This window comes from Furipterus horrens, unplaced genomic scaffold, assembly GCF_987537825.1.
Source record: "Furipterus horrens unplaced genomic scaffold, mFurHor1.1.pri manual_scaffold_2, whole genome shotgun sequence".
In the NCBI taxonomy this organism is placed as follows: domain Eukaryota; kingdom Metazoa; phylum Chordata; class Mammalia; order Chiroptera; family Furipteridae; genus Furipterus; species Furipterus horrens.
Window position 1 is genome coordinate 30314156 of NW_028327172.1, and position 14631 is coordinate 30328786.

At 38.4% G+C, this 14631-nt stretch overlaps 1 protein-coding gene across 2 annotated transcripts in view; it reads right to left on the reverse strand.

The window, feature by feature from the left end:
• Nucleotides 1–14631, reverse strand: part of NELL1 (neural EGFL like 1) — a 755205-nt gene that overhangs the window by 533981 nt on the left and 206593 nt on the right. For both annotated transcript variants that reach the window (XM_090263151.1, XM_090263150.1), the window contains one exon: nucleotides 10804–10932. In XM_090263151.1, the coding sequence (XP_090119277.1) occupies nucleotides 10804–10932 (129 nt within the window). The remainder of the gene's footprint in view (nucleotides 1–10803; nucleotides 10933–14631) is intronic.

Genomic DNA, 14631 nt, shown 5'->3' on the forward strand with positions numbered 1-14631 from the left:
CTCACTTTTCATATGCTGCACAATCTCCAATCCATCAGCCAGTCCTGTGGTCATCACCTGTGGCCCTCCTGCACCTCCACGTCCAGCACTACATCTTGCCTAGATTACTACAACAGATTGACAATTAGAGTTCCTGCCTTGCTTTGCATTCTGTCCTCCACCACAGCCAGAATGACTTTCCAGGAATACAAATCAGATCTTACTTCACCTTTTTTAAACCCTTCAACAACTCCCTGCTGCCATTAGAGTAGAATCCAAACTTCATCTAGCCAGCAAAACCCCCCAATTCTGCCTCCGTCTGCACTCACCACTCTTAGTCGCCCACCCTGGGATCCGAACACGCTGCATGCTCCTTTGCTCTCTTGTACTTCCAGGTTTCCAGACATGCTATCCTCACCTCTTCTTGCATTAACCTCTTCACCCACCTCTACCTTTGCTAACTACGGTCTCAGCTTGAGTCACCCACAGCACCCTAGACTTCCCCACCAAATGTCTGTCATCCTTCACAGTCACTGTTGCCTGATCTCAAGACCGTACTCATATGTTGTCTTTGCTGCTCATTTTAACAATTAGACCCCTCCTTCCCTACTACTCACTGACATAGTCCTAAACTACATATTGGGTGGGCCAAAAAGTCCATTTAGTTTTTTCTGTAAAATAAAAGACACGTTTTTCATTTTCACTAATAACTTTATTGATTCGGATATTTCAATTATGGTGGCTATCTCCCACTATTGGCTCCCAGTGGGCATAGGCCAGGGGTGCTGCTAAACATCTTCTGATACATAAGACAGCCCTGCAGTAAAGAATTACTTGGCCAAAATGTCAATTGTACCAAGAAACTTCAAAAACCACTTCTGACATGTTCGATCAGTCACAGCACCTTCTCCATATACTACACAAATCTCTTTGTGTTTCAGCTGCATTTTTACCTTTTTTGAAAAAATAAAGCAAACTATGCTTAAAAAGTTGTGTATTTTTTTCCATCTTCAATATTAAAATGGCTACACAAAAATTCACTAGTTTTGATAAGCTATTTTTTAAATGCACACTGATATGACAGCTGTCACAATACAATCTAACAAAATTGTTTTGAATGGAGTTAAAAAACAACTAAGCACTACTAGAGCCATCATATGGAAAAAAGCTAAATGCACTTTTCAGCCAGCCCAATATTATAGGACTTAATTATGTCGAATTGAGCATTTATTACATTCACACCTAACATTTATTAAAATCATACTTAATGCTAAATCCTGCCTTAGACCTTTTGCTCATGTTCTCCTAGTTATTCCTAAAAGATGTTACTAAGATAGGTGTTAGCACACTAACTTTACAAAGGGGAAATGCAGAGTGATGAAGATCCCTGATAAAGTTCACCCAATAATGGCAGAGCCAGGATGGCAAACCCAGGTGCCCCAGATCTAAGTCAAATCTTCACCCTATTCCTCTGCTATTTTTCCCCACTTATTCTGAGAGTGTAATTCTTGTTTGCCCAGACAAACTTCACCGAGAATCAGATGCCACAGCAGGCACCACACCAGTCACAATATCAAGGGCACAGTAAAAATATACTGAGCTCAATTCTTCTCAGTACTGCCTAAATAGTAGGCATCTTGGAAATAATCAAGAGTTATTATGTTTTGCCCTGGCCAGGTGGCTGTTAGTTGTAGCGTTAGCCCAGACACCATTGGGTTATGGGTTCTATCCCTGGTCAGGGCACATACTCAAGTTGTGGGTTCAGGTACCGGTCAGATTCAAGAAGCTACCAATCAATGTTTCTTTCTACCCTCCTCTTCTCTCACTAAAATCAATTAAAAAAAAAAACATATCCTCAGGTGAGCATATTTTTTTAAATTATGTTTTAAGTAACCAAAAAAAGTTTAAATCTAATAATTTCCATTTCCATTTAAAGCATTAAAACTCCCTGAAAAATGAGCAGACTTTTCTCCTTCCATTTTTTTTTGTTACATAAAACTGCTAAGTATTGTATGTAACCTAATATATGCATTAATTATGTCTTTCAAAGAGACACTGTTAAGTCCTAACACTGTACAGTGAGCCAGAAGATGTCTGTGTGACTTAAGATGAAGTACCTCACTGAAAAATCACCTAAGGACATCCTCACAAGCTTGGCCTCTGGGTAACGTCCAGCCTCTCTGACAGATTCACCTAAGAGCAGAGCAAAAAACACTCACATGGAAAAATGCCAGGTATTGAAGTTTTCAACCCTCAGAGGAAAGTCATGGCCAAGAATCAAATGTAATGTGTCTGGAAGGATTTGGGGAAAGGCACCAAGCAAGGCCAGAGAAGCTTATCTTCATGACTTCAATGAGAATTTATCTCCTGAGGACCCATCATGACCAAGCCCGAAAACCCACTAAGACACCAATTTTTTAAGCAGTGTTGCCGAATCTGTCTCTCTGCCTTCAGTGTCTCCCAGCCAATGCTGCCTCCAGGTGACCATGACCATGACCTTCCTAACATACCAATCTGACAATGTACTTCCCACCCCAGACCTTCCAGTAGATACTCTGCAGCCTGTAACACTGATTTCTGTTTTGGACCATGCATTATATTGATAATTTAGAAGCATATACCTCCTACATGGAAAGAGTTATCTATTTAATAAAGCATATGTGTGTATTATTATACTAACATATATGTAAACTATAAAACTTACACCAAAATGAAAATAAAAGGATGAGATAAAACTAAACAAATACAAGTTCTAATATTTTTGCCATATCCCACTGGACCCAATTTTCCACCTGTTGTGATGCCTGCACCCTACGTGGGTACACACCACAGAATAAAACTGAAGCTACTTAGCATGTTTACAGTGCTCTTCACCGTCTGACCATTGACCATATCTCCCTTTTCATCTCTTACCAAACTTCTTATGCTCTAGCCATGCAAAACATTTCATTTTTTACTGTTATAGATGCTGATCCCTCTACTGAGGATGGCCTTCCCTCATGCTTCCTCCTCATCCTTAAGAATTCAACTCAAACGTCACCTCCTCTGGGCAGTCTGTATAGATTTCCAATGGCAGAAGGCGTGGCTCCTACCAGTGCACTTGTAAGACAATATTCCAATCCTAGGATGGGACAAATCCTATTGCATTTTCATTATTTGGTAACAAGGTCTCTTCTCTTTTCAAATGAGCTTCTCGAGGATAGGAAGTATGACTTAATCATCTCTGAATCCTTGGAACCCAACACAGAACCCAGCCACAGTCGGTGCTCAATTAACGTTTGCTGAAAGAACGAAACAAGACTCTAGTTCTGACTCTTCTTTCTGCCCTTGATAGGGCCACTATGTACAACCTTGCAGACTTCAAACTGCTTAATTCCAGCAGATGCCATTCACCTAAATTACCACATGTAGCATCATCACTTCTATAAATTCCATAATGACTAGCAGTGGGTTCAACACATTAACAGTGGCTCAATATATATGCTGGTAGATTGAGTCAGAGTTCGCCAGAGAAACCAAACCAATAGGATATGTAGAAATATAGTAACAGGAGATTCATTATAGGCATTGGCTCACACCATTAATGGAGGCTGAGAAGTCTCATGGTCTGCCACCTACAAGCTGGAGAACCAGGAAAGTGTGTGGTATAACTCAGTCTGAGGCCAAGGGCCCAAGAACCAGGAGGCTGCTGCTGTAAGTCCCAGAGTCTAAAGACCTTAGAACCAGGAACTCTAATGTTCCAGGGCAGAAAAGGATAGACATTTCAAGTCAAGAAAAGAAAAAATTTGCCCTCCCTTTGCTTGTTTGTTCTATTGGAGCCAGGATCAATCAATATCTTTTTATCCTTAGTGCAATGTTCTTTCACTATATCACTGCCCTGGGAGTTGTCAAGAAAAAAGAAATGAGGTAGGGAAAATGCTAGAAAACAGGAATATTTGAGGAAAGCTGGCTACGAAGAAAAACTTCCAGGCCTCTACCTAAGAGCTCTTCCTTCCACATTCACATTGCTCTAATTTTTCATTTTCTTCTGCTGTGCTACTTCAAATTTGAGTTTGAGAATGTTCTTAATTAATAAGCATCCTCTTTTAAGAATATATTTACCTCTGGGAACATTATGTGGAATATCAATCATTTACAAATATGTGTAATCTTGTTGCATGAATTGCTTTCTTTCTAACATAAAATTCAGAACTACAGCAGATGAGAGGCTGTGAATTTTGTTTGGAAGAAGATATGGGGTCACTTAGGAACATGGGGTTACACTGGGGATAGAACAAGTACAGGTGAGATGATACCATGGGAAGCCTTGGAAATAATGCAAATAAGAAAGTGGGAGCAAGATAGTTTAGTTAAATCCTATCTAGTTTCCTTGTGACACTTTAAGATCTACTTTAGCAACTTCTAAATATGCAGTACAGTATTAGTAACTATAGTCACCATGCTATACATTATATCTCCATGACTGGTTTGTCTTATAGCTGGAAGGTTATATATTTTTGACCCCCATCACCCATTTTACCTACTCCCCACTCTTCCTCTGGCAACCACCAATCTGTTCTCCTTAGGAATTTTGTTTTGTTTTTTAGATTCTACATATAAGCTAAATCATATGTGGGTGTTGCAAATGGCAAGATTTCATTCTTTTATATGGCTGAATAGTATTCCATTATATACTCATATACCACATCTTCTTTATCCATTCATGAACACTTAGGTGTTTCCAGATCTTTGCTACTATACTGACAAATAATGTTGTAATGAACACAGGGATGAATATATGTTTTCTATTAGTGTTTTTATTTTCTTTGGATAAATACCCAGAAGTGGAATTGCTGGGTCATATATGTAGTAGTTTTATTTTTAATTTTTTGAGAAACTTCCATTGGTCCATAATGGCTGCACCAATTTATATTCCCACCAGTAGTGCATAAGTGTTCCCTTTGCTCCACATCCTCACCAATACATGTCCTTTTGATGATAGCCATACTAACAGGTGTGAGGTGATGCTTCGTTGTGGTTTTGATTTGCATTTCCCTGATGATTAGTGATGTTGAGCATCTCTTCATGTGCCTTTTGGCCATCTGTTAGGATGTATGAAAAAATGTATATTCAGATCTTCTGGCCATTTTTTTAAAGTTGGATTGTTTGCTTTCTTGCTATTGGGTGAACAAAACAATTTTTAAAAATGGTTCCCTTCTTGTCAAAAGAAAGAGAGAGCTACAATTTCTCTCTTGTAATTTGGTGAAGAAAGTTAATCTGTAGTAAGTAACAGCAGTACAGTTTACCTAGAATAAAGTAAGCAGGCAGCATGTCAGCATTCCATGGACTTGGTGGATGCTTTTGCAAAGTATCCTTGGGAATAGAAAAGAGGCCAGGAAAAGCCAGAACCAAGAAAAAAGCTCACCTACATCTGCCTCTGGCAGGGACGTGGCATGTAGGTTATTATAGGCAAAGCATAGACTGGAGATTCTATCTTGCAAAGCTGGGGGATTGAGAGTGGGATGGAAGTTTGACAGATACTTGGGTACCAGATCTCTTCAATAATCTTTCAGGCTAAATAAAATGTTTTATATTTTAATAAAGAATACCAAAAAGTATTATTCTCTTAAGCATTGTGAATCCCTGGAAATAAATGGGAGAAGCAGCTTACAGTTAAGCTTTTATACTATCATGATCCCTGCGCAGTCCAAAGCAGGACTTCAGAAGACTAACACCCAAATTTGTGTATAAATCAGGCTCCATGGATCATAAGTTTCATGCAAAACAAATAGGGTTACCTGATTAACCCTTGGATAATTAGAACTGTAATTATTCATACTAGACATTTTTCCACGCATTCTCTTAATCAGGAATTTACAGTCTTGTTTCTATGGAAGTACACTCACGCTAGCTTTGCATCCAATAAAAATCTACCCCTGAGCTATTCTGAATCTGCTTTCTCTTTGAACTCTGACATCTCTGTCACTTTCCCAGCCTCTTCACACTCAAAGTGTCAGACCATTTGTCATCACCTCCAGTCATGTAAAAGACATTATAAATCACCTTGCTAATCAGTTGCTGTGTCTCAGACATTTCAGTAGCTTTGTTACATAAAATTATTAAATTCTTAGCAATACAGGTGATTTTGTTTCACAACACAGTCCCTTAAATACAGCTTTATTCATGTTTCTCCCTGAATACAGTTCCACACGTTTTTTCAAGGAAGAAATGACTTCATCCTTATCACTGCCAACAGTATGCTCCTGGCTGGACTGATAAAACCTGGTCCTTCCAACTAAGAACAATTCCTCCTGCTACCTGCCAATTCTCCCAAAAGATATAGGTGTGGAAAACTCACTTTCTCAAAATATTGACTTTCAAGGACTGCAAACTCTTCCAATTCCAAGAAAGATCCTCATAAACATTAATAAGTTGATGATAATATGATAAGTGTTGTGATCCATTAAATATTTAGTGAATACCATGTAGTGTGCTAAGTTTTTGACATGCATTGTCTCGTTATCATCTTAATTGGGAAATCCAATTTCCCATGTTGGGAATTGACCATAAAAAAGCATTAATTCACAACTCTTGTGGTCTGCACAAATCTACTGCTTGGCAATAAGGCCACAGCAGACTAGTAAAGATCTACACAACCTGTACTTTTTCTACTAACTCTCAATGCTTGCTCTATATAAAACCGCTTTCGGTCATAAGCACTGAGCTAAGGGTAGTTTTTCTGAAACTACAAGGATTAACTAATTCAGGCAGGTATATCAGTAGCCTGAGGCTAAATTATGCAAAGGTAACAAACAGATAATGGTACTCTCCAAAATTTCAGTGACTTACACAATTTTCTCACTCAAGCCACATGTCTATCACATGGCAATTGTCACACTGCTCCATGTCATCTTCATTCTGTGACCCCAGCCCTCCACTTAACAAGGCCAGTTTTATGTTAGAGAGAAAAGAGAATGCAGTGGAACCCTATAATAGCTTTCAGAGCTTCTACTCTAAAATGATGTATTTCACATCCACTCATATTTCATTGAATCAGGAGGAACAGGACAACATCATAAGAAGGTGGGGTTGGGGGAGGTAGGGTATAAAGCGCTAGAGTAGAAATGAGTATTATCTTTACTTTATTTCTCTTTATCTTAGTGTCCACACTCATAAAAATGGCATTAATATAGCGAATGTTGACACTTTTGTCACAGGCTTATTGTAAGGCTCAAAGAGGACACTATCTATAAAAGGAGTTTGAAAACTTCAAAGAACTTTGTAAGTAAAAGGTATTATCATTTAATGCTAATTGCATATATATTGTGACAGACTGCATGATACATATGACATCACATTATTCTTTATTCTCCTAAGTAACTTTTACTTCAGAAAGAAACAGTTTATATAACAGAGTTACTCTGTTTATGTAAACTCCACATTCAGAAAATAAGATCCTGAGTAGACTCCAATGGCTATACTTTGCTCAGACACTACCGGTAATTTAAGCTAATGTATTGGAAACTAAGACCAGCCCATTGAAAATGTCATCAGAAAGGTAAAAAGTTTCACGATACCAGATTCATAAAACACCAAAATCCAACTAAAACAGTGGTCAAAATGGAGGATGTTCCTGCTTGAGTTGGACCAGGCAATATAAAATGACCCCCTGTGAATTGTATAAGAGTTGACAAAGGGTCTTATTATCTTCTGTTGATTGGCTAGGAGTTCCAATATCTTCTCTATGGCAGTTTCTCTGGCAATCTCTGCAGAGCAGGAGTCCTTAACATATAGTATCTCTGCTACTACCCCAGGAAGTTAAAAAATTTGAAAGTCTTTTGTGCTTCTTTTTCCACGGAGAACCTGAATAGGCTTTTCAAGATAGCCTGGACAATGATAATATTTTTTAAAATTTGCAAGCCAGTCTTATTCATCATGGCTTATACAATGTGGGTCATTTTTGCTCCATTTACTCAAGAGTAAAAAATAACTTGCCTGAAGCAGTTCATAAATATCTACTTCTCTCAAGGCTGTGGTGAAACAATGAAGTCAGACCCCTGAGTCCCTGGTACCCAGGTGGGTGCTTGGCGACCTCCAGCCATGTCTATCAGGTCATCCCAGCAGGCAGTTCTGAGACCAGAGCTAGGGAAATGGCCATAAGCTAAATTTAGTCATAAGAAAATGGAGTAGACAATAGCGTGTTGCCCACCCAAAGCTACTACACACTTCCTGTCGCCACAACCCTTATTGGTTCAGGTCAAGGACAAAGATCATTTGGTCTCTGGGAAGGGAAAACCCACTCCAGCTCTAAGGCTTGAACACAATTAGCCCAAACCAGTGACAGTCATCTCACTCATCTTTCTCAAACATTGGTCTAGGGGTGAGGAGGATGTAATCCAGGTCTGAAAAATAGGATGGGGTGAGCACAGGAGCAGTTATGGGGGACCTTCTTTAAACATAAAAAGACAGAACTTTGCCGAGAGAAGGTTTTAAGCCTGACCCTTCCTTACTTGCTTCCTTGGGACACTGGTATAAGAACAACATGCTTGGGGCTATGATAGCCATTATGCAATATATAAAAATAAGCCCAAAGTCCAACATGCTGAGCAACGCAGAACAAAAAGAAAGAAGGGCATTTGCTCTAAAAGCAGATATTCACTCTACTTGGTTCTCAGTGCCTCCCATCCAGATGCCCAGTATCCGTCCCATGTATTACTCCGAGTTCCATTCTTATACCATAAATGAGCTCTAATGCTTAGACACTTCTTCTTAGGTGCTATTCTTCTCTCCACCAACAAGCCCTCTGGAACTTGTAAGAAGCCTCCATGATAATCGAGAAATGACTGAAGCCCAAGCACATCACCATGACCCAAGGTGGCACCACTATGCACAGTGGTCTCAGGCCAGGCACATACACTAAGCTGAGAATAAGTACATCCAAAAGAAACAGTAATTAAGACCTAAAATTGCTCAGCATGACAAATAAAATAAGGCCTCACACTCAAAGGGCAGTTTTAATATCACCCAAGGCTCCTCCTGGAGTTAATTCTATATAATAAAGAAATGTAGCAACAAGAACAGAATCAGAGTCCCCAAAAACACTTGCACCAGCAATTTCCTCTCCGATTCTGCCAGCTCTCAGCTAACAGGCATCAGGAATGGTGAGTGTACTGGTTCCAGATGGACAACAGAAGGACCTGTGGTAGAATTAGGATTGAATTTATTTTGAGGTTCCTTCTATCACTTTTATCATTGTTCAGAGTCTATCCCCAGATATAGTAGAAGGTAAGAAACTAGGTTTTTCGACCATTACCTTGCTGTAGGATTTTTTCATGGTACATGGAGGAGAATGTTCACATTTTTTAATCTTTAAAATAACATTTTATGACAATAGAAAATAATATAAAAATATTTAAAATGTTAATATGAAATATTGCAATAGTCCTCCAAAATTAACAATAAGTAATATACTATTAATGGGTAGATAAAAGGTTCATGACCAAAGGGGTACCTTCATCCTCCAAAGTGGAATGTCTCCCTAATCAAGTTCAAATCTATAAAGGTAAGCAACAGAAAGAAATAAAAAAGATGAGAAGGAGAGGAAAAAAATTCATTAGTTAAACTACATTGTTAACACAAACCAAGGCAGTAATGAAGAAAATCTTTCAGAAGGAATGGCAAAGAGAGGCTACCTACCAGATACTGAGCCCTAGTGTTAATTAGACGCATTTCCTAATAACTGAAGAGGTCTTCAGTCAAGGCCAAAAGGTTAAGCAGGAGTCAACCACATAAAATAGCAGAATGGAAAGGAATTTACCATTATTGTCATCAGTTGTCTTTACCTTGAGACTACCTGACCCACTCAAGAACCAAACCATTTGAGAGAGTCACTGAGATTTTGCAACATTCATTCCATTCAAAACAACTACCTACCTAATAAACAGATCACCAAGGTTCAGTATATTATTAGTGAAGATGACAGGAGTGGTTGGGTCCAACCAGGAGAGAGAAACCACATAGCCATATTTCTCCTATTAGAACCTCTCTCAATGCATGGTAGGGAGCCAGTGAGCACCTGATAATGAATGGCCTCAGATATTAGGGCACTATAATCATAGACCAGGGTCAAACCCATCCCTGATCCTCTGGTATATTAAAGGAACAAGACTGAACGATGCTCTGCACTAGCAGAGTTGAGTGAGTTCTGAGCTTGAAAACAGAGGTTCACATAAGACACAGGAGTTCTGCTGCTTACAGGGAATATTGGAGTCATTGGTGCCTGAAGCCACTAGCCCACTATAATGGCATTAGTCCATGTGCCAAAGTTATGAGTCCATCTATCACTATGACTTTTAGTAGAGGCTGGAAATTAGTAACCCATGAATCAGTCATAAAAACACAATTGAAAAATAGATGCTGGCTTTAGCAAGTAAAGAATATGGCAGTTGGGTATAAACTAGTATAAAAGCATCATTAGGAAAAAAGGCTCTACGCCATACCATTTATTTGAACTTGGAGATGGCAATGTACTCAAATGAGACAACAAAAGATAGTGGGTCTGCGGTTTTTCCACTGATTGTTAAATACAGTGATAGCAGAACATGGGATCTGATAAGGCCCAATTGCCTTTGTTGTTTTGCTGTGTTTCATAACTACCTTCAGAGGTCTTGCTTTCGCATGCTGCTAAGCAGCCGGGACAAGCCAGAAGAATAGATACCCTAGGAAATTGATAGAATTTCTTATAGGAGCCCAATAGGACCAGAGCCAAGTGATGGCTTTCTATCTTCAATCACACCTACCAACAATATATTCCTCACAAGTGACTTCATTAAATAGCTTACTTACCTTCACAGTAGGCGGAATCTCCCTGGACAGAGATGTAACCGTTCTTGCACTCACAAGTAGCTTTTGTATTCCAGTTTTTGCACTCTGAGTTTTCACCACATTTAGGTCCTTCTGCACAAAAGTTATGACCTAGGAGAAGCACATGTATTTTACATCATAAATGAAAAGAATAAAAGACTGCCAAGTAATAAGGAAAGCATGAAACATTTTTATTACATATTGCCATGTGTGAAAACATTCCTTGTGATAGGAAAGGGTGAGCTGGTAAGGGGATGAGAAAGTAGGAATAGAAAACTTGGGACCATCCCAAGCCTGAGATTTCTCTTCCCTCTAATATTCAAACTTGGTAAAGTTGTTCCTCCCTAAAAGCTTTTATCCATATGATCCTGAATTCTCAATTCTCTTCCTACCACCTTCTTACATGACTAGTCTTTTTATAAGTGTTTTATTCTAAAATTTATAATACATAGAAAATACATAAAATTAATATATATAAATATTACCAACACCTCTTGACTACACCTCCCCAAGGAATCCCATCCCAGCCATAACTATCCTATCCTGAATTTCCTGTTAATCACACCCTTACACATTTTTATAATTTCACCATATATATGTGCTTATTTCTATATAATAGATCATTGAGTTTGCCCATTTTGAACTTCACATGACTGAAATCATGCTGTACTTATCTTCTATAGTGCAGTTTTTTCTATTCACCCATGTTAATGCCTGCAGCCACAGTTCATTCATCAATGCAGTATAATATTCCAGAGTATGGATTTTCCACAATTTATTCTATCCATCATACTACAAATGGACATTGGAGTTATTTGTCATGAAGCATGAGACTTGAACCTAAATTCAGGCCCTATGCTTTCAAAAATGCAAGCATGTCTCTTCTATCCACAACCCACCCCCGAACCCCCTCCCCATCTAGAGTTAAGACTGACAGGAAAGATTCCTTTTGCAGAATGGATTTTTCATACTCAATCACTGAGGATTCACCCTCCAAGTTTCTTCATTTATGCATCTCACACTAGCCCCAGGCTTTGTCTGCTGTCTACTTACACGGTGTCCATTAGAAGCCAGATTCAGCCACCAAGGATCAGATACTGCCCTCGGGGCAATAGCCAGCTCCAGTATGTTTGCTTATCTCAATGGAATGCCCTTTTTCAATATATTTGGTCTCTGATTTTTCCCCCCCTTACTCTATTACCAGCTACACACATTCTCAAAAAAATGTATATATTATGCAGCATTTATAGGTGAACTAGAAGGAATAGGTTATACCTATCACAAAAGCTGTGAAATTCAAATATGATGAGGTATATAAAACTGATTTATCTTTAAATCAGTACATTTTTGTGACTAATTTTGCTGCTATACTACACACAGGGTGGGGTGAAAGCAGGTTTACAGTTGTGATTACACAAAACACAGAGTTTATTCTTCCATTATTTATTAATTATTGTATTATTTTCCACACAGACAACTGGAAACCTACTTTTGCCCCACCCGGTGTTGTGGTCTCAGAGAAAACAATAAATCTTGGAGTCAGGAGACCTAATTTCTAACTCAGGGCCTGCAGCTAACAAACAATAAATCACCTTGCCTATATATTTGTATATACTTGGGATGCATGACATCAGTGATTTTTGAACTATTCCTCAGAATCTGAGGCACAGATGAGTTGTCAGGTAGGGCTCAAGTCCCCACCCCTGATTCAAACAGAATAGCTCTGCTTTGATATTACCGACATATTGATCATGTGAGCAACAATTTCTGGCTTTGAAGAACTACAAAAATCACTGAAGTATATAAACTTCATGTTTAGTTCCTTTCATTGATGACATTCTAGAACTTTTTTCTTTCAAATAGAATTTTTAATCAACAATATTTAGGTGGTACTTATTCTTAAAGATGATAATAACTATTATTAAATAATAAAAATAAAATTTAGGCACATATGTCTGGCATTATATTAGATGTTTTAAATGGGGATCATAATGTTACATATCTTAATGATATGTGTAGAAAGAGATAAGCAAGCTAATCCATGTAAAGCACTCTGAACAATTCTTGATACACATTAAGAGGTCAATATTTGTTAGTCACTATGATGAGAATAATAATGACCATGATAATGCTGACAATGATGACTAAAGTTCAAAACAACTTGAAGACACTATTATCCTCCACTTCAAGATAAGAAAAGAGAAGCTCAAACTCACTATCATCTTAGCTAAAAAGCAGAGATGCTGGGGCTCTAAAGTCCCATGTGCTTGTCACAATATCATATATCCGCTCAGCTAGAAAAACCTAGAAATAAAAGGTGAAGACATAGCTGCTCCTCAGAATGTTAAGAGAGTGAATCCAAAGGCTTAGGTGAGCATAGTATCACATTCAGCCACACCACCTATGACCTATGAACTGCTGATTGCTCCAGTCAAAATTATAATAGGAATTCAACTTGCTGGAAGTCTAAAACCTCTGTCCATCAAGAATACATCTACAAGGGCATGAAAGGATTACAATAAGCATTACAACTAAAAGTACTTGATGTTTTTGCTACCAAAGTGATAATTTTTATAGGTCATAGTTCTCTTTGCCAGAGAAAGTGCCTGGACTTCCATCCCCATGTCAGATTGAACAATAATTAAGTTGCCATGATTTCTTTGATTATGAAGCTTGACTCAATGTCATATGTGCATCCATTATTACTTGTAGCCTTTGTCTGTGCCTTTTTCTTTCCAGGAAACTGTAACTGACCTTTGCCTTCCACATTCATTTGAAGGTCCCTCCAAAACTGTTGATTTCCCAATGCATGTCTCCTTATCAAGCATGTGGCATGTCAATTCGTAATGCAAAGAGTTTGGTAAATTTGTATTTCAAGATACAGTGAAAGGCCATGGGACAAACCAACCTTAATGTCAAATCCACTGTGGTTGGGCCTGTTATCCCAAAATACCTGTGTTTTTAAAATTTATCCAGACCTCCATTCAAGCAGTATTTATTCAGTGCCTACTTGCCCTTCTCACAAGTGATTAATCATTCACTCAGTATGTATGAGGCACCCACTCTGTGAATTGAAACACCATGCAAACCTTTAGAGGCAAAGCAAAGATGTTTGAGAAATTCTCCACCAACAAGGAAATTACAAACCCTAAGAGCATATAAGCCAAATACAAGGGTAGCATAACTATAAGGCAATCTATGTTAAGTGAGATGTGAGCAGTATTAGTTATATAATGTTTCAGGGAAGGAAAAATAATTTCTAAATGATGCACTACTTGAACTTGGGTTCATCTGAGATAGAAAGTTGCAAAGAAGCAAGACACAAATAGTAGTGGGCAAAAAAGGACTCCAACCCTTGATGAAGAAGGGTAAGTTTGAAAAACATTAAATAATTTGGCACGGGTATAATAACAATAATTAACATTTACTGAGTACACACTGGATGCCAGGCACTCAGCTAAGTGTTTCACACCCATTAGCCCTTTCAATTCTATCAACAACGCTATGAAATGGATGAGGCGACTGTAGCTTGGAGAAGTCAGCGCACCTGAGGAAGTTACACGGAGATGGACGCAGGTCCAACTGAAGCCACGGTTGTTAATCACTATCTTATTCCATTGTCCTCCCAGAGCAACAAATTCCTAAGTATCCTACAATCCAAATGATAAAAGAAGATACCTCTTTTTTTGCACATGTACATCCTAATGGACTACAATTTTTAGTTCCTTCTATTCTCAAAGTATATTTTCTGCTACATAATTCCAAATATCCTTTTTTTTTAAATCTTCACCTCAGGACATTTTCATTTGC